The sequence below is a fragment of the Myodes glareolus genome, chromosome 21, assembly GCF_982192425.1.
Source record: "Myodes glareolus chromosome 21, mMyoGla1.1, whole genome shotgun sequence".
NCBI lineage: Eukaryota > Metazoa > Chordata > Mammalia > Rodentia > Cricetidae > Myodes > Myodes glareolus.
Window position 1 is genome coordinate 54487874 of NC_142046.1, and position 20733 is coordinate 54508606.

Genomic DNA, 20733 nt, shown 5'->3' on the forward strand with positions numbered 1-20733 from the left:
CAACTCTGTATTTAAGAACACAGCTCTTCTCTGGCACTGCATTATTCTAGTACACAAGTAAACACAAAGTAGACAGTCACGGGACAAAACAAAACTAACACCTCCCAACCCCCACCCCCACTAACAGCTTCTCTGCCCTGGATCCCACTCTGTAGACCAGTCTGGCCTTGAACTCAGAAGTCCACCTGCCTCTGCCTCCCCAACGCTGGGAATAAAGACGTGCACCAACAAACCCAGCACAAATCAACTTAAATTTTCAAAGTCCAAGTAATCTGGGCATGACACACACCTGCAATCCCACACTGGGGAAGCAGAGGCAGAAGGACCTCACATTTGAGGTCATTCATGGCTAAAAGCAAGTGAGCTGCATGGGCGAGCTCAGGCTGGGGAGGCTGAGATGCTACATCCTCTCCTACCTTGTCTGTGCTCTTGGTGAACTTCATTGATCTCGTGTTTGTGATAAATTTCAACCAGTCTTAGATATTCAAGTGCTGATGATACAACTTCATGTTTCTTTCTCACCATGAAATCTGATCCTCTAAGGTGGCTGATGCAAAGACAAGAAACTCTAAGTTGAATTTTGTTGTTTTTGTAGGCTTAGTTTGAGACAGGCTAGGCTCAAATTCACATGTACTAATCACGGCCTTGAATACCTGCTTCTACCTCTCAGGTCTCGGGATCAAAGGTGTGCTTATCAAAATAGTTTGCAGAATGTGATAATCACCAGTCACTTAGAAAATTAATTTAGGAGTAGCCTAAGAGTATGACCATCCGAAGTTAACGTCTATGCTGAGAACATACCTCTGTCAAAAGCCATCTTGACATCTTCAATTAGGTCACTGAATCCTGATACCCGGTACAGTCCTTCAGAACTAAGACCTGGAAACAAAGCAGTAAAGCATGGGAACCGTTCTGCTGACTCACGCCTTTGCTTCACACATAACTCCTCTCCAGACTTCAAGCTGGACAAGTTATGTATTTAAAACACACATGATTAGAAAACTTTTCCCATTTTTCTCCTAAAATGAATCTGTTTCACTCAGTTTTTACTTCTGACCTAATGTCACCTGGGTATTTATAATTTGGCCATCACGTTGCCTAATTAGATCAGGTAACATTAAATCTTAAGGGAAATCATCCATCACCCAATTCTATCGTGAAATCTTTTATATAACAGAAGACCGAGAGCCTGCACCAGCAGGCCTGTGCCAGTTCTCCCAAGTGGGAAAGAATAATTAGGGTGCAGCTCAGGTTTCTGGTCTTTTCTGGTGTTTAATAGGGCATTTCTGCCTTTGTTTCCTGGCCTGAGTAGAATTTAAAACCCGAAAGGGGAATCCATTTCTGCACAGAGATCTCTGCAGACTGCAGGCATCACCCATTTATATACCCTAAATATTACTTTCCATAGCTGGTAAAATGCTCCATGAGGCCAAGCTGTCTGCTTATGCGCACACTGCAGACTCGAGAGCACGCGTCTTCTTACGCCTTTCTCCCCCCTCACTGGAGACAGCAGCAGTTCCACAACTGGCACCAGAGGGGCAAAGCGAAGGCTGCAGCCGCTGCATCGGAAATGCCTCACCTCTGGACTCGATCTCCCTGATGCACATATCCACCACCATGGGCCGCTTGGTGGTGTGCGCTTTGACGAGCGTGGTCAGGTCACAGCTGTACACCTTCTTCACATGCTTCAGGTCTGGCTTACAGTCGTTGGGGACCATCTTGGAGCACTGCTTGTGAACATTCAACCCACAATCTGTAGAAGGAAGAAAGGAAAAAGTTATGATTATTTTCAGTCTGGGCATTCTGGAGTGTTTCTCTGAGCAGAAGACACTTGCGGTGAACTGCACCTCCTCCCAGGAGATGTACAGCAGACCCCTCTCCTCAAAAAAGTTTGATTAGAACCCAGAGGTCAGGATTTTCTTTCTTTTTGAGAGAGAGTCTTACAATAAAGCCCTGCCTGACCTGGAACTCTCTATATAGTCCAGGCTGGCCTCCAGATATCTGCCTGTCTCTGTCTCCTGAATTCCGGGACTAAAGGCATGTGTCATCACACCCAAAGAGGTCAGGATTCTTGCTAATAAGAATTCTTGTTAATAAGAATTAAATAACTTCATTTTTAAACTTCCTGAATGACCCCAGAAGAAGCAAAAATAAAATCAAGACAGATTCCCCACATCCAAATCAGTAAGTGTTCCATAATTATACACAACAGAATGTCACATCAGCAAGGCTAAGATCTGAGTGTGTTTGCTTTTGTCATAATTCTATGACCTGTTGAAAGGGGTGACGTTTTGGGAGGTGCTGTGCCCTTTTCACATATAAGTCAGTGTCGCTGTGAAGAGCCTATGGGAGAGTTCTCTCTCTTCTGTCATGGAGAATACAGACAGGAGCTCCTAACGAATACTGGTACCTTGACCTTTCTACCTCAGAACTCTGGTATCTAACATTTATTCTCTGTAAACTATCTAGTGGGAAGTTCTTTGATATATATAGCAGCACAAGATGGATCAGTCAGATATCTCAAGAAAATTTACACCTACTGTAAGTTGTAATCAAATTTCAAATCACTTGATATAAAGTAGAATTAGACACCCCAAATAAGTATATACAAGGTTTGCTTAAAATAAATCTGTTCCCATTTATATCTATTTGCAACTCCCCTATTTTGTTTTGTTTTTCCAAACAGGATTTCTCTGTATAGCCTTGGTTGTCCTTGAACTCACTCTTTAGACCAGGTTGACCTTGAACTCACTGAGATCCCCCCCCCTCTGCCTCCCAAGTGCTGGGATTAAAGGCACGCACCACCACCACCCAGCCACAAACCTTTTTTTTATAGGTAAGAGTACATATAATTTCTTGGGTACTCTCAAATAACCATTACCGTTCTTTTTACTACAAACAGTAACTAACATTTATGGAAGACTTAATATTATTACCAAGTACCATTAAAAGTGCCTTGTCTTTACTATTTCCTTTAAAACCACAAAAGTCTATCAAATAGCTACTGTTTCTTCTCATTTCCTATTTATATCTGAAACAAGGCAAGTTAAGGAATTTGTCCAAGCTACATAGTGGGGCTGGAACTCCACCTGATGGTGACTCTGGAGCCCTCAAGTCTCCATATGGATCATCTCTATTGAAGTTACTCCTATGGCTTTACAGGGCTGTAACATCTTGGGCAGCAGAACCCAAGAACTTCCTGGTTAATATTTGAGATCCCTTTTCAATAACAAGAGTATAATGAAGTTTTATAATGGATGAAGAACAAAAGTGTTTTGCTAAATTAGACTTAAGTGATAAAATATACTGAATAAATAATTCAACTAAAATAAATGCCATTTTATGGTTTTTTTGTTTGTTTGTTTGTTTTAATTTTTAGAGACAGGGTTTTTCTGGCTTTGGAGCCTGCCCTAGAACTAGCTCTAGTAGACCAGGCTGGCCTCAAACTCCCACAGATCCGCCTACTTCTGCCTTTTGAGTGCTGGGATTAAAGGCGTGTGCTACCAACACCTGGACATCTTTACGTTTTTCAGAATGTTTCGTTGGAGCAGTTTACGACAGCTCCTGCTTCTTGTCTGATAATCCCAACATTTCAAGTTTTGAGTTTAAGCTTTCCTGGTTTGTGGTAAGATAAATAATTCTGAACTGTATCTTGGCTCCTGTAAATGCTGTGAGTCAGTGCCCACTCAAATCGTCCATCTCAGCAAGTTCTACTTTAAACTTACAATGCCAGGCCTGGCTCACCTTTGAAGATAAAATTAAAATGTTTACCTGGTCTATAAAACACCCTCCTTCTCTCCCTCTCTCGCTGTGTACCACATGTGTGCAGGCAGAGGCCAGAAGGCAGCACTGGATCCCCTGTATCTGGTCTATGGAGTTACAGGCTATTAAGAGCTGCCCTGTGTGGGTGCTGTGGTGCTGGAACCTGAACTCCTGGAAGAGCAAGAAGTCACTAAACTGTTGAACCAATTCTAGAAACTTTGTTTAGTACAGATCTCCAAGTTTTCTCATGGTTAATACAAATATCTTGTTATAACTTAATTTTTTTATGTGGTTGTAGGTGTTACAATTATTGAAGAAATAAAGTAAAATGCATACAGCCAGCTGGAAAACTCTTTTAAAGTGTATTAAAAGTCTGAAATTTGGCCAATTTTCATCACTTAGTAGTAGTTTGGCTGTGTCCTGCACTTCATGTGGACCTGTGAAGAACAGCTGGGACAAGCCATCCTCGCGGTGTGTTCCCGCTACTGGGCTAGAAGAGCTGCGCTGTGACTGCACACGGCACACGGCACACGGCACACAGCCAGTCTGGCTCTGCTCATCACCTCACCCTCCTTCCTGCCCACAACACACTGCACACGCCAGTACTGTCAGCGCTGATGATGAACTATCTACGTTTAGTCTTTTGTTCAGTACTGTGTATCACATATATTCTCGAGTGTAAAAATGTTGCGGTATTTCACCTGTACCAGTCTTTCAATTATCTGTGCTTGATCTTGTAGGACTTTTACAAAGCAGTGATAAACCTAGATATTATATTCTTGTTTCTTAATTATTTAAATACGAATATTCATAAAACAATGAATAACTATCTTCCAAAATGTACATTAGCATAGTTCTGTTACCCTTTAACCTACCATTAGAATGTAAATGAATGACGTTGGTCATTCACTTCAAAGCATGGGTCTCTGTGCTTTCTAGAAGTGCATCATGCATGTACATAGAGAAGTCGGTGCATAGAAAGCCAGACAGCCTGAGGTCAGTAGTCTTAGTAATTTGTGTTAAGAAAATGCAGATTAAAGTGCAATGTGGATTCTTTGTTGCTCTTTTCCTGTCTTGGTCACAGTATATTTCTTCTCTTCTTCTTATTTTATTTCCAAGACAGGGTTTCTCTGTGTGGCCCTGGCTGTCCTAGAACTTGCTCTCTAGACCAGGTTGGTCTCAAATTCAGAGATCCACCTGCTTCTGCCTCCCGAGTGCTGTGAATTAAAGGTGTGTGCCACCATTGCCCAGCAATGTTTTGTATTTCTTATCTTGAGAAACTGGAGGATGAAATACAGTTTAATAACATAGAATTAACCTATAAAACCAAGAGATATAACAAATGACATCTATGGACCTATCTCTCATTTGCGTGTAACATCTTCTGGAGGAATAGAACTGCATATGACTTAAATACAAAAACAAAATAAGTCTTTTTTGTTTGTTTGCTTTTGTTTTGTTCTTTCAAGACAGTCTGTGTTGTCTGTGTAGCCCTCGCTGTCCTGGAACTCATCTGTAGACCAGACTGGCCTCGAGCTCACAGAGATCCACCTGCCTCTGCCTCCCACGTGCTAAGCCTTAATGGGAGACTGCAATGCGTGTGCTGCTCGTGCACTGATATATTCTCAGTGTTCTCAGAGCGTGTTTGGGCTGCTTTATTGCATTGTGAACTCAAGAATATAGAAAGATGCTGTAATTTTTGTGTATGGTGTTCTTCCTGCAGGGGGCAGGTCAGAGTCATGCAAATGGACAGAACTAGAAAAAACCATCCCAAGTGAGTAAAACCAGACTCAGAAAGATGAACATGGTATGTACTCACTCATAAGTGGACACTAGCTGTAAAGCAAAGGATAATGATTCTCTACAGTCCATGACCCTAGAGAAGCTAAGTAACAAGGTGAACCCTAAGAGAAACATATACAGATCCACATAGAAAGTGGAAATAGACAAGATGGCCTGACAAAATTGGAAGCATGGGGGTGGGGGAAGAAGGGAGGGTGGAAGGGGAAGAGGAGGGGAGAAGAAGAGTAGGGAGGAGAACTTGAGGGAAAGGGAATGTCAAGATGGAAGAAGGACCAGACTAGTCTTAAGCTCAGGTCTCTGTCTCCTGAGTGCTGGGAAGCTATATCTACCAAAGTAGATTCTGTTTATTTAAAAAGAATTATTTTTGTTTTCTGAAGAGCATCACGGTGGATTTGTGGGGTTTCAATTGCTTTTGTTTTTAAGGCAGAGTCTCGTGTAGTCTAGGCTTGCCTTGAACTTCCTGTGTAGCTGAGAATGATCCCGAAATCCTGGTCTAGCCTGTCCCTCCTGAGTGTTGGAAGTATAAGCCTGCACACTATACTCCGTTTTTAAAGAATGTGTGCTGGGGAATGCATGATGTGAGACAAACACTCTGCTGAGTCACACTCCAGCCCTCCTTCTGTATTCAAACAAAGGCTGACATGTGCTCCACAGGTAACATTTTAAAGCACAGAATGAAAACTCTCCAGACTTTTCTTTTAGCTCCTGTCCTTTACTCATGGTAAGAGATAAAAGCTATACACGCGGTGCTGGAGGGCAGAGTTAAATCATTTTATTTTTCCTTGCTTCTGTTATCACTAAAACAGCTGTCCTAAGGCATTTCTACCAAATATGACTTGGGACTGTAGCATATTACCGCATATACTTTAGACACCGTGGGGCTGTTTTTCGCTGCTGTCTGACAGGATTCTCATGTACATGGTCTTTACTCTTTCCAAAGGTAAATGGTACACATCATTAATTCGTAGAAAACTTTACATTAGTGACTGTCACATGCTAAGAAACTCTCTCAGTGTCAGCTGGTCAAGGATGTCTCACAAAAGGCAAATGAGGCTGACTGAGACCCTCACTCCTTCAACAGGAGACCTGCTGTGGAAGGTGTATGTTATCTGCCTTTGAACAACCATGAAAATCAGTGGTTCTCAACCTGTGGGTCAACATATGGGTTGTACATCAGATATTCGCATTACAATTCATAACAGTAGCAAAATTGCAGTTATGAAGCAGCAACAAAAATAATTTTATAGTTTGGGGTCACCACAACATGAGAGACCATATTAAAGGGTTGCAGCATTAGGAAGGTTGAGAACCACTGATCTTGATGGTCTTTCTACCACAGTGACCAACACTTTCCAGCCCTGCTACTGCCCTTTAGTTCAGAGAAAATACCATAGCCTTCCAAGGAGGCTTCCTTGTGGACTCTTATACCCAAATCAGAGCTGAGGCACTCCTGGACAGACCATTCTGCACACCTAAGACCCACTGTGACATGTTATCCTTCTCCCTATGTCAGGGAGCATCCTGAATAGGACTGGCCTGTGACACATGTCTGGAAACTGAGAACTCCTCAGAGATGATCAGAGACTATTCACATGCAATACACATTGTGCTTTGTACTCAAAGCAACACACATAAACATGTCTGCATTTAATGCATAACAAAAATACTCAATCTTAAATCAGAAAAGAGAAATTAGGGTAGTTATCATTTTGAAATAATTTACTCTTAATATATTTCAGGAAAAAAAAAAGCCAGGGTTTTATGAATCTCAGGTTGGCCTTGAACTCACAACTCTGCTACATACAATTTTGAACTTCTGATCTTCCTGCTGTCACCTCCAGTGTGCTAGGATTACATGTGTATGGCACCGGGTCCAGGATTTTGAGGCTGTAGGGACTGAAACCAGGCCTTGAGCATGTTAAGCAAGTCCCTACCAACAGTCACATCCCCGGCCCTCTTAGCATACATCTGCGTAAAGCTTTATGCTAAAAGACATGTAAGAAGATGTTTTAGTTTCAAAAATTAAATAGCAGAACTTTAATGATCAAGTATAACATATTTAATATTTAGAGAAAATACTACATAATATTCTGCTTACATATATGTCTGGTGCCCACAGAGTTCAGAAGATGGCATCAGATCTCCTGAAACTGGAGCTACAGATGGTTTTGAGTCACCATATGGGTTCTGGGAACTGAACCTAGGTCCTCTGCAAGAGCAACAAGTGCTCTTAACCTCTGAGCCATCTCTCAAGCCTACCACATTGAGTTTTTCTTTATGGGTAAAAGGGTCTAAATGTAGAACAATAATACCATCATCATTTTTCACAAAAAGGATCTGTTACATTGAGCATCTTCATGTATCACAGAGAAAATATGAAAGATCAAGTACTTTTTCAGAACTTGGTAATCATCTTTGAGGATAAATCTGCAGACTTTTTACAGCTTTGACTTTCATTTAAAAAAATGTAGTTAGGACAATTCAGCTTACCAAGTCAGCTTTAAAATTCAGTTTCCAAGGCAACAATCTTATGTCCTGCTCACTGCTTAAAAAAACCAAAATCACTATAGACACAGTTAGTATAACACCAAGGACATGAATATAACCGAAGTGCTTCTGCTTCCGTCTGAAACAAGCTGGCCTCTTCCTTTTCAGGGAATTACACATATCCCTACTGCTCTGCCCACCAAGTGTGGGAAGGTTATGGCGAACACAAGCCCAGTCTTCATAGTGGCTGCTGGCACACGGGGAGAAGCAGGGGCTCTTACCTGCACATTTCACTCCCTGAGCAATGAGGCCCCACATGAAGTTGGCACAGTATTCACACCAGTGTGGCCCTCGGAACGTATGGACCTGGAAAAAGAATGGGGCAAAGTGGAGAAAGGGGAGACATGAGGAGGCTGTTGTGCATCAATCAAAGGAGCCTTACACAAGCTAGCTGAACTGAAGATGCAGCATGCGCATTTAGAAAACCGATCAAGTGGAACTGACAAGTGACATGTGTTTTCAGAACTTCATTTCTTCTTTTAGAAGGGATGACACATCAAATCGATAGACTGCAATTTCCTTCTGGAAACAATTTCTACCATGGAATTTTCCAATGAGTCGCCTCCTCAGGCACAGGGAGCCTTTTGACACTGACATACAAGTCTAAGTGTGAAGACTCCAAGGCTAAGAAGCAGGGTTGGCAATGTCTTGAGTCTGTAAAGATTTTGTCAGTCCAGTTTCCTGGGCAAAATGGGTTACGTATATTGAAGTGACCCTGGTTGAAACAGAATCATCAAACAGGGCCAATTCCTAAAAACATTTTATACTTACTGTGTTAACAACAAATGCATGTTAGTACCTATAAAAACTACAGTGAATGAGAAACCAAAAGCTGGCATTCCAGGCCTGTGAGATCGTGTTGGCTCCCACAGACTTTCATGCATACGAAAGGTAAGGATTATAACACTGGTGAAAAATATCACCAGAACAGAGATGCCATGAATCTGAACCTTCAATTAAATAACAGAACTAGGAAATCCTGCCTGATGTGGTGGCCCTGCTTCTTAATCCTATACTAGGGAGGCAGAGATTCCAGGTCATCAAGAACTGTACAGTGAAACCATGTCAGAGAGAGAGAGAGAGAGACAGACAGACAGACAGAGAGATGTGGAGAGGGAGGGAAGAAGGAGAAAGAAGGGTAAGGAAAGCAACAGTATTACCAATTTTGGGCAAACTCTGGTTGAACGCGCACTAGGAAAACAACAACAACAAAAGAGAGGACACAGGAAGTCAGCTGAGGGACAGCCAGTTAGGGTTAATTAAGGTCATTTCCTCCTGCAGGAAACAAAACCATGGAGAAAAATCACCAAGTGTGATGATCTCCATGTGCAGATCTGCCAGCACAGTTCTGTAAACCGCAGCTAAAAATGTCACTTTCCATAACTGTGACATTAACCTACTGACTGGGTCTCAGAAACAAAGCAATGACTCTGGGATATGTATACGTATTTACATATATTACACAAATGAATTATTTCTTCAAACCTAAGATATCACAAGTATAACATTTCATTCAGAAAAACAATTCTCATTGAATAATGACACACATAATTATATAATAATTATAACGCTCAATTTCAAAGATGTTGAAATATGAAATAAAACGTCTCTAGTACAGTCAGTAAAATATGGCATATCAAAATTCTGGCACAAATGTAGAACTGGTACAAATATCCCTATGAGACTACAGAGGATAACCCACAGTTCATTCCAAATAGGTGTGTGTTTATGATTACAGCAAGAAAGTTTGAGAACCAGGTTTCATGTAATTTTGAAAAGTAGGCCAAAATTCCTTTTATATCTTTCATTAAAAGGATCAGAATACAATACACACTTGCCTCTGAACTGCTAATGATGTTCAGAGCCTATAAATTGAAAGCATTTCATGGAACCAAGATCAGCAGATTCTCTCCAATGCCCCTATGCTTGCTTCTCTGTGTTCCTCAGAATGAGTAAAACTGGACGAACCACACTTCACTCTGATGCAAATGTGAAGTAGACCACAGGCTCGAGCTCATACAAAAAGGCATGGACGATCAAATTATGATAGCATCCTAAAATTACTTGGGAGAAAGTCTCTGAGATACAAATTCGACCACAGGTTGCTGAGTCTCATGTTAAGTATGTATCACACAGATGAGTGATGTAGATGTGTAAAAATGCAATGAGAATATGAAGGAAATCCCAACAATTACTTTGCACACGACTTACCTTGGATTGAAGCATCTTGAGTTACAATAGGGAACAAGTCGTAGAGGTGTTTTGTTTATTACTTAAACACAAGAGCACTAACTACCAATGTTAGCACAGTCCTTTCTTCCCTTGTGAGGGCAGTGGTGAATACAGCATTTTAAAGACACAGGGCCTCTGTTCATATGACACATGCTGAAGGAAGAGTTAACTGTGCAAGCCCCATATTCTCTAATCAAAGGTTGCACGTGTATATCAGAAAGCAGCTGTTACAGAATTATTACTCATATACTTCAGGCTGGTACAGATCTTTTATAAAGGCATTCTGAACCACTTGTGGTTATTTTGTTGTAAAAGTTGTTAAGTAGCTTGCATACCCCAGCAAATTGCCTTAGAAGCATTAGCAGCTAGCTTAAGTCAGTTTGGAAGGGAAAGAATGGCAGGGAGAAAGTGGTCACTGACAGGACAGGTTCCTTAGGGCTAAATGAAGATAGGACCAGGCAGACAGTTAGCTGGATAGGAGGGACAGGAAGAGAACCCCCACAGGCATACCTTGGTCTCAGGTAGCACAGGTTGAAAATGAATGCTGCCAAGGCTGACCTTGAACACCTGACCCTTCCATCTCCATTTCCCAAGCGCTGGGATTATTGGCAGGTGCTACCTGACTAAGAGCAGCCTTTAAAGTTTTACAGCACAGAAGGGCAATTATAGCTAACAATCATTAGCTGTATATTTAAAATAGCTAGTAGAAAGAATTTTGAAAGCTATCAACACAAGGAAACAATAAATGGTTGAGTGAGGCTGATGATATTATCCCGGTCTGGTCATTACACTTGTGTTGAAATATTACAGTGTGTCCCCAAAGAATGTGTAATCACATGTTAATAGGAAGAAACAGCCCTTCACCTGTACAGAGCCGAGCACAATGCAAACAGGTGGTGTTTACTGCATACAATTCTACAGTCGCTGACATCTGCTAATGTTGTTACTAGAAATAGTTGTATTTTAATCATGTTTTTAAAAGGATTTAATCAAATGTAATGCATGCTCAACTCTAACAGAAAGGTCAAAAGTGGCACTGCTTAGGAGGGGACTAAGAAGGAAATGAGGAGAAAATAGAGGAAAGGACCGAAGTGGATTAGGAAGAAGCCCAAGGCCACAATAGTTTGGGTTTTACAAACGCTAACATGCTAGGCAAACAGCCTACCACTGAGCTCTAGCCCCAGCCCATCTGTCTGCCTATTTTTAAAGTCAGGGTCTTCTTGTAGAGCTCAGGCTGGCCTTGAACCCTCTCCCTCAGTCTCTTCAGCTCTGTTGTTACTGGTGCAGGCCACATGCCTACCTGACAAAAGTGAGTACTTTTGCCTGGAATGCTTTCCTCTCCATATAGAAGATGCCCACCAGGGACCAGCAGCAGGTCAGTACCTAAGGAATAAACACGACTGCACCCTGGATAAGCACATAGCTAAGAGGCGTGCACTCCGCAACACTGTCATCTGCATGTTTTCATCTAAAATGCTGAGGTTTTGCTTTTGTCTTCCTTTCTTACTCCTGCTCCCTTTCTTAACTCCTGGTTCTTAGCTATTGTCCTGGTTAGGTTTTTGTTTGTTTTGTTTGTCAATTCTGCACAAACCCAGACATATCTAGGGAGAGGAGATCTTAATTGAAAACTTGCCTCCATAAAACTGGCCTTTTGGGGGGGGGGCTGGAGAAATGGCTCAGAGGTTAAGAGCATTGCCTGTTCTTCCAAAGGTCCTGAGTTCAATTCCCAGCAACCACATGGTGGTTCACAACCATCTATAATGGGGGCTGGTGCCCTCTTCTGGCCTGCAGGCATACACACAGACAGAATATTATATATGTAATAAATAAATAAGTTCTTTGTTTTGTTTTGTTTTTTAAAAAAGACTGGCCTGTAGGGCATTGTCTTAGCTAATGTTTGATGCTTCTCCTGGGCACAGGTGGTCCTGGGTCATATAAGAAAATCAGGCTGAGCAAGTTATGGTGAGCAAGCCAGTAAGCAGTGTTCCTCCATGGCCTCTGCATCAGCTCCAGGCTGACTTGCTTTGATGATTAAGCTGAAATAAACCCTTTGGCCCCCAAGTTCCTTTTTGGGTTATGGTGTTTATCACATTAACAGAAACCCTACGACTGCTGCAGACGAGGTAATCTAACGACAACCTTTTGTTAGCGGTGGATAGAAAACAGTAAAACATTTCATCTCAGACTTTTCCCATGACTTCTTTTGCTTTTCTCTTATTACATTCATTTATTTATATATATGCATTCACGGAAATCAGAACTTGGGGTAACTGGTTCTCGCCTTCCACCATGTGTGTTCTCAGGGATTGAACTCGGGTCCTCAAGATTGGCTTCAAGGGCCTTTACCTGCTTGAGCCATCAATCAGACCTTTCTGAGAAGTCTTCACAGCTACTTCCTCTCAGGCCCATTTCCCAAGTTACCTGCCAGTCAGAGTTTGGGGAATAACAAGGCTTAATCACACCTTCTAGCTCAGGAGGTGGCTGCCTGGCCCCCTTTGGAAGTTAAGAAAGCTCAGCGCCATCCTGACAGGCGGTCAGGATATGTCAATGTATTTCTGTTCCTTCCACTGTAACTATGCGGTCACCTGGGGAGGGGCTGTTTTCTGCCTACGTGACCAAGGGTATGTGAGTATACATGACTTGGGTCATCCCGAAGCCTTTTGTTACCTTCTCCCCCAGTTTACCTTGGGTAGAAAAGCTGTGGAAAAATAAATGTGGGTGATCTTCAGGATCTGTATAATCCCTGAAACTCCCTCCCGATACTGTCTTGTGGTTTCTGTCTTTATTTTCCCATGCCCCCACCCTGGTAAGAAGTATTGATGTTGAGGCTGGTCCTCAACAATGTCTGAAAAGGCTATTATATTTGGGGGCCTCATCCCAGCCTCTGGCACCCATCTTTGGAATACTGGTCAGGAAGCTCCATTTCAAGCCTCCTCTCCTGGGAGTTGCCTGGTCCAGACTTCACCTCTGGGAAAGCCCACCAAGCAGTGACCCCCTTCCCCAGGGAGGTTCAGGACCACTCCCACAGGGTATGTAAATTGTCCCCCAGAGAATGTACACATGCTCTCTGGGTTTAGCGTGGTCTCCCCTTTTCTCTCTCTTCCCCTTGCCATGTTTTCTCGTTGCCGCCTGGGAGTACTGCATTAAACATGGGCATCTCTTATTTGGTCTAGTTTGATCTGATTGAAATTATTTGCATCGGCCGAGAGGCTCGTTCTAAGAAATATTCTTAACAGAGGCCCCAGAGGCCAGAAGTGGACGTCAGATCCTCTGTAACAGGAGTTTTGGACCATTGTTAGCTGCCACACGGTGCTGGGAATCAAATCCAGTTCCCCAGGGAGCACTCTCAATGCCTGAGCCATCTCTGCAGCCTGTCTTGAAAGTCTTAGACAGTGCTGCATAATGCACGTCTCTTAGTAAGCATACAAAAATTTTGCCTTTTTCTGAGTTTTAGACAACTGAGCCAACTGAAGTGATCTTGTGATGAGTGAGAGGTTTCAGCGGCATCTTACTTTGGCACCTCCAGTGGAATCTAACCACTGTTGGACCTGAAGCACACACGTAGGCTTTGTAAGGGGGGAGGCATACTTTCTTTATAGCCACTGATACCTGCACTAAGAACTGTATCGGTTTCCCAGAGGCGATGCCTTTGGAGATTCTTTTGGTAAGACAACTCACAGGAGCAATCTCGGGCAGCATGGGACATTACCAGCTAGGAGGTCACCTGGTAAGAGGACACAAAACTATTTTTCCTAAGCTACCTCTAAAGCTGCTGGTCCATCTCGACAAGTCAAAGTGACAGAGTACATGAAACGGCACACGCCTTAGTGAACAACAGCAGGTGCAGCTAGTTTTAAAGCCCCTTTCTCTTTTGCTCCTGGAAAAGACAACATCACCACTATGGTATGTGCGATTACTTTTCACCTGTGTGTGAACAACTCCTTTTATGCTAATTGCTGTTTAAGCAATCAGATGAAACTAATTAGTAAACCCCAATAAAGCCTTATTACTGAATGCACCAGCCAAAGCCAGGCTGAAAAGGGCACAGAGGGTGTGACATGGGAGGTGTGTTGGGGGCAACAGCCAGTGTCACACTGTCTCCCAGGCAAGGACCTTGTTATACAGTGAGGTCATCCTCACTGCGGTTTGCTATAATGAACACACCTGCTACCCGCTTCTCACCATGTTCACAGGACTTACAATTCCACTTCGAATACCAATAACAGAAATAGCAAAAGAGAAGCCCACTCCACTGGAAGACAAAGAACACTGCATCGACATCCTCATTATCCCTCTCAGGCAAACACACTCCCTTTAGAAACATGATGGCAAATGACCTTGTAAACCAGAGTGGAAGTGACGAGAACATTAGGACCGTGAGGCTTTGCTGGCAAAGGTGGCATTGACATTTCAGCTGTAGCCTTGTCATTTGGGTGGCTCTGATGACTCAGTCCTCTAGCATGGTGCTGGGCAGCAAAGATGGGAACAGATGATGACAATCAAATGCAGGAACACAGAAACGGGCAGCCAGGCAAGAAAGGCCATTTCTTCTGTGCTCCTCATTTTTATGGTTTAGTGAAACAATACGTCTTTTTTTTCTGTTAAAAGTCACCTCACTATATAGTGCAGGATTGCAGGATGGCTGAAACTCATGACCTTCCTGTGTGCTGGGCCTATGAACCTGCACCATCAGACCGAGAGAGATGGTCCTCAATTTTAAGTTAGTCTCACCAAGATAGTTTACAAATTTTTGATCACTTGATATGAAATTTACAATCTTAGTCTTAATTTGATCACCTCTGTGAAAGTGTATACATATATACATACATTACATATACATATATGTAAAGATGTAAAGAGGTGCATATCATATCAGCTGTGAACATTACAGTAAATACATGAATTTGTACAGAGTCTCCTGCAAACAAAGGTGGGTTATAAAGAAAATAGTAGGGCTTTTAGTATCAATTACCTTCTTGCCCATTATTTAATCAAACCTAGTCAAAACTGTCTTCAAACTCTTGAGAAAAATCTACAGAGTAACGTTTGGGTTGAGTTAAGGCACCGACACTGTCATTATGCTGGCCATTTTGATACAAAAGATCGGTAATGCTGACCTCAGCTGGGAAGAGAGAAGTGCATGGGGCTCTTGCTGAAGCAATTCTGAGCACTAGTACAGAGAGAGTTAAGTGTCTGGGGGAGAACAAGTCAGAGGCCAGCAGCAGACAGAATCAGGAAGCCATGGGACAGCTGGTGAGGGCCTAGATGCTGACGACCTTGACAGCTAGCTGCTGAGCAGATAATCACAGGGAGGGGCTGTGCCAGGTGCACCCAACTGCACACATGTGAACACACAGCATCACTCTGATCAGGATGACTTTTTATTTCAGGAATGGGAAAACTGTTCGAAATTGGGGGAAGTACCATAAAAGTTCCTCCAGATTGACAGTGGCTATACCAAAATAAATAATGTTACCATCCTTAGCTTTTCTGTCCATTTTCCATCACATTACAAGGTATAATTATGTAATTAAAAAGTAAAACAACAGCAGGGCATGTCGACACACGCCTTTAATCCCAGTATTCGGAAGACAGAAGCAGGCAGATCTGAGTTCGAGGTCGGCCGGGTCTACAGAGAGAGTTCCAGGACAGCCAGGACTGCAAAGGCAAACCAAAAAACCAAACCAAACCAAAATAAGAAAAGGAAAATAACAAATATAAGTAAACCACTTTATATTTCAAAATGTGGACGTTTAAAGCCTATAGTTTTCATCCTTTCCTCCTGATAGCGTTCCCTCTAAATTGATGAGGTCAGGTAGAAGAATGTCAGATGTTATGGGTGACAAGTCAGCTCAGGAATACAGCCAAGTCTGACCACCTGACTCTGATCCCGGGACCCACATAGTAGGAGAGACAGTCCACACACTACTCGGTTATCTAATACCAAATAGTCAGCCCTGAGCACATACGTGCAAGTAGTAGTATGCAGACTGGGGAGGTTGTATTTAGGAATACACACACACACACACACACACACACACACACACAAAACATATGTATGTAGCACATAAATACACACAAATATAACAACAATTAAAAAAGAGGTCATAAATTTGAGGACAGGGTGGTTTACATGGGAGGGGTTGAAGGGAGGAAAGGGAAGTGGGACAGTATGTAATTATAATCTTGAAAAAGGCTTTCTAAAGACGCTTTATTTTTATTTGTATGCATGTGTGTATGTGCACAGAGTGCCAGGGCCCATGGGACAGCCACATCAATTCTTCTGGAGCTGGAGTAACAGGCAGCTACAAACCACCTATCTTCGGTGCTGGAAACAGAATCAGGGTCCTCCATAAAAACAGTTATGTATTTGTAACTGCTAAGCCATTTCTCTAGCCCTCAGATCTAATTAATTCTGATACAGGGTCTCACTATGTAGATGAGGTCAGTCTTGAACTCAGAGACTCTCCCCATCTCTGCCTCCTGAGGGCTGGGATTAGAAGTGTAGTTGCTACCTTGCTGGGCCAATTCTCTCTCTAAACTGCACATTCACTTTAAAGGTACAGACTTTTGCTGTTACTGAATGAAGTTGGTTACAAATATCAATTAGACCAAATTGGTTGATTAAAGCTTCCCATGCCCCTGTTTTTGGTCTGTTCTATCACTGACAGAATTACTGAAATCTCTACGCTGTGGACTGTCTATTTTATTTGCAGTTCAGCTGTGAATTTATGTATATGGATCCTGTTACTAGATGTATATACACATTAGAATATTAAATCTTCTTGAAGAACTTTACCCTTAGTTCCAGTGATAGTCCTTGTCTTAGAAACACCTATCACTTAGATCTGGGCCAATGAGCATGCTGTTCTCCTGGCAGGAGCTACTGTGCAGAGATGGATGTGGACATACCATCAGGCAATGAGTGCCGGGCCTTGAGCCTGACAAAACTGTCTCTCTGCAATAGGCCAAAGTCTGGCAAGACAAAGAGCTGGTGCCTCTGCCACCATCCTGCCAACAAAATGATCCTAAAAATAAGCTCAAAGTTGGAAGATAGGGTTCTGGTGGCATTTTAAGCCACCAGGTTGGAGAGCATTTTTAATGATGGATTTCTAATTGTGTGACACATTGCCAATCTGTGTTGGACTTCCTGAGACTTACAAAGAAAATCTCATAATTGGTCTATCAAATGGTAAATACTATTCAATAGATCCATGTAGTTAAAAAGAAAAAAACCAAACCAAACCACTGAGGCCCCATAGTCAGCAGCAAAGTAAACCTGTACACCCCCAGGAAAGGATGTCTCTGTGAACTAGACTGAGCCTGAGCAGAGATGAGGTCAGGGCACAGGTCACAGGGGGAGCTTCAAAGATAGTTTTAATAGGAGAAAGAGCACACAGGAGAACAGACAGACTACTGACAGAATGGCAGAAAACACATGCAAACTAAGTATTTGATGGGGTTAGTTTCAGAATATATAATAAATTTCTGTCACTGAATAGCAACCATCAGATAATTTTAATTGTATTTATTATTATTATTGGTGTGTAAATGTGTGTGCATGCTTGTGCACACTTGCCAAGGCATGTACATGGAGGGAAGAGGACAACTTTTATGAGTTGATTCTCTCTTTCTACCTTGGATTCTAGGGATCAAACACAGGCTTGCATGGCAAGCACTTTTACTAGCTGAGTAACCTTGCCTGCACAGCAAAATGGGAGGTACAGTTACAGTAAGCAGAGGGGGATGTGGGGAGTGGGGAGGAAGGGGGAGTGCTTGCTATTCTGGGGTGTCACAGGAGCTCAAGTGCAGTCTGAAAAGGAAGCATGGTGTGAGCCTCATCTCAAAAAAGAAAAAAAGGATAGGAGGCTTGAATAAACAATTATTAATGGAAGACACACAAATGACTAACAGGTACATGAAGGGATCATGTGTTATCATTAATAACGAGGAAAACGCAAATGGAAACTACAATGGGTACCACCTTAGACCAGCTAGGAAGGCTGTTAACCAAAACCTGAAACAACTAATGCTGGTGAGAACGTGGAGAAGCTGGCAAACCTGAATGGTGCTGGTGGGAATGGGAAATGGTTTGGCTGCTAATGAAAATAGCATGGCAGTTCCTTAACGATTAACCCCAAAAGACCGAAGTCTGGATCTCAAAGAAGTATCTTTACCCTCTGTCAAAAGCAGTTTTAATATTTATGATATTTTTTAACAGTCACGGTATGGAAGAAAAACCTTAATAGTCATGGATAGATGAGTAAAAAAATGAGTATATAGTCAATGAAATGGTCTTACTTTGGCTTTTTTTTGTGATTAAAAACACTAACCAAAAGCAACTTGGGGTAAAGGATATGTTTTGGCCTATATATCATGGGTCACAGACCTCTGAAAGCCAAGATGGAAACTCAAGCAAGGTATGCAGTTGGAAGCAGGAACTGATGCACAGACCATGGAAGAGTGCTGCTTACTGGCTTGCTCATCATGGCTTCCTCACCGGCCTTCTCAAACAGGGTGGCACTGCCCAATGTGAGCTGGACCCTCCCGTACCAATAATTAATCAAGAAAATGCTCCACAGACTTGTCTATGGGCCAGTCTGATAGAGGCAATCCTCAAATGAGATTCCCTTTTCCCAGATGTGCCTAAGTTTGAGTCAAGTTGACAGAAACCAACCAGCACAGGAATGTTAAGCTTTCAGAAAGAGAGAACGTTTTCCATATGATAAATATAGATGAACCTGAAGAATATTGTGCTAAGTGAAACAAACCCATCCACCAGGACAAGCTACACATCCGCATAGCTGTGGAATCTCAAAAAATTCAACTCATAGACGCAGAGACTGGCTGCCGGGGCCTGGGGCCAGAAAAGTGACAAAGTTTTAGCTCATCTATTACTTTGTGCCGCGTTAACAGTGCTGTTAACTAATCACCAGGGCCTAGCTAATGACACTGGCTAGTCAATAGGGCCTAGTTAATGATACTGGCTAGTCAACAGGGTCTAGTTAATGACACTGGCTAGTCAATTGTGCCTAGCTAATGACACTGGCTAGTCAATAGGGCCTAGTTAATAATACTGGCTAGTCAACAGGGCTTAGCTAATGATACTGGCTAGTCAACAGGGCCTAGTTAATCATACTGGCTAGTCAGCAGGGTCTAGCTAATGATACTGGCTAGTCAACAGGGCCTAGTTAATGACACTGGCTAGTCAACAGGCCTAATTAATGATACTGGCTAGTCAACAGGGCCTAGTTAATGACACTGGCTAGTCAACAGGCCTAATTAATGATACTGGCTAGTCAACAGGCCTAGTTAATGATACTGGCTAGTCAATGGTGCCTAATTAATGACACTGGTTAGTCAACGGCGTCTAGTTAATAGCACACTTAAATATTTTACAAGGTAGATCTTATCCTCTTCTCACAAAAACAAACAAAATCCCAACATCAAAAGTAAAAAATCAAAAACCCTGCCCAAAGCTTAAAGGACTCTGTTGTGGATTTCTAGTTGAGCCTTACATACTTGTTTCTGGTCGCCACATTCCTACAAGCAGAAGCGTGATGTTCACAGCCACTTCACATCATGTTCACACACTGAACAGTGAATTCTAGGGAGGAGGACATTAGTAAAGGACTTTAACATCCATGTTCACACATACACATCATGTTCTGCTTATTCTTCTCATCATATTGGTACTTGCTTCCCAAGGATCAGGTGACAATTACTCTACCCTTTGCATGTCTGGCAGGGTGGTGAACATGTAGGAGCTGCTCTCACATACGTGAGGGATGAGTGACGAGGAAGTGGAGAACATGCCAGGGAAGCTGGAGCAGTCTTCTTTCAGATCTGAGAAACAGTGTGGACAACAAGTTTCAAGGCTGTAGCGTGCTTCTCTTTTAGTGTGTTTAACAGTGACATACCATGGGTATGTAAGAGTAAATTTTTCTGTGTCACATGGGTGTGGGAGGGAATTCTGCAAGAGGCTGTTTCTAAGACATGTCTGACCCAATGGGATCATTTTAAGAAAAATATTCTAGCAAATAGTGTCTGGGAAAAATAAAAAAAAGAAACAATGTTGTACACCTTCACAAAAGGTAATTTGTACCAGAAAGGCAGTACCAATAAGGGAAGTAAAACTGTGGATCGTGGGAAAATAAAAACAGATGATAAAATATCTTAACACCAATGGAGAGATAGACCAGTGGTTAAGAACTCTGACTGTTCTTCCAAAGGACCCAGGTTCAGTTCCCAGCTTCCACAGCAGATGGTTCACAACTGCCTTTAATTTCAGTTCTGGGGGATCTGATAGCCTCTTCTGGCCTCTGTGGTCTCTGTACTTATGTGGTGCACATACAATAAAGGAGGCAGTCACAGAAACACATGAAATAA

General features: G+C 42.4%; 1 protein-coding gene across 3 annotated transcripts in view; it reads right to left on the minus strand.

Moving 5' to 3' along the window:
• Positions 1-20733, minus strand: part of Chn1 (chimerin 1) — a 129430-nt gene that overhangs the window by 13412 nt on the left and 95285 nt on the right. For all 3 annotated transcript variants that reach the window (XM_085680944.2, XM_048425887.2, XM_048425888.3), the window contains 3 exons: positions 8334-8418; positions 1580-1753; positions 802-879 (listed from right to left, as the gene is read on the minus strand). In XM_085680944.2, the coding sequence (XP_085537070.1) occupies positions 802-879; positions 1580-1753; positions 8334-8418 (337 nt within the window). The remainder of the gene's footprint in view (positions 1-801; positions 880-1579; positions 1754-8333; positions 8419-20733) is intronic.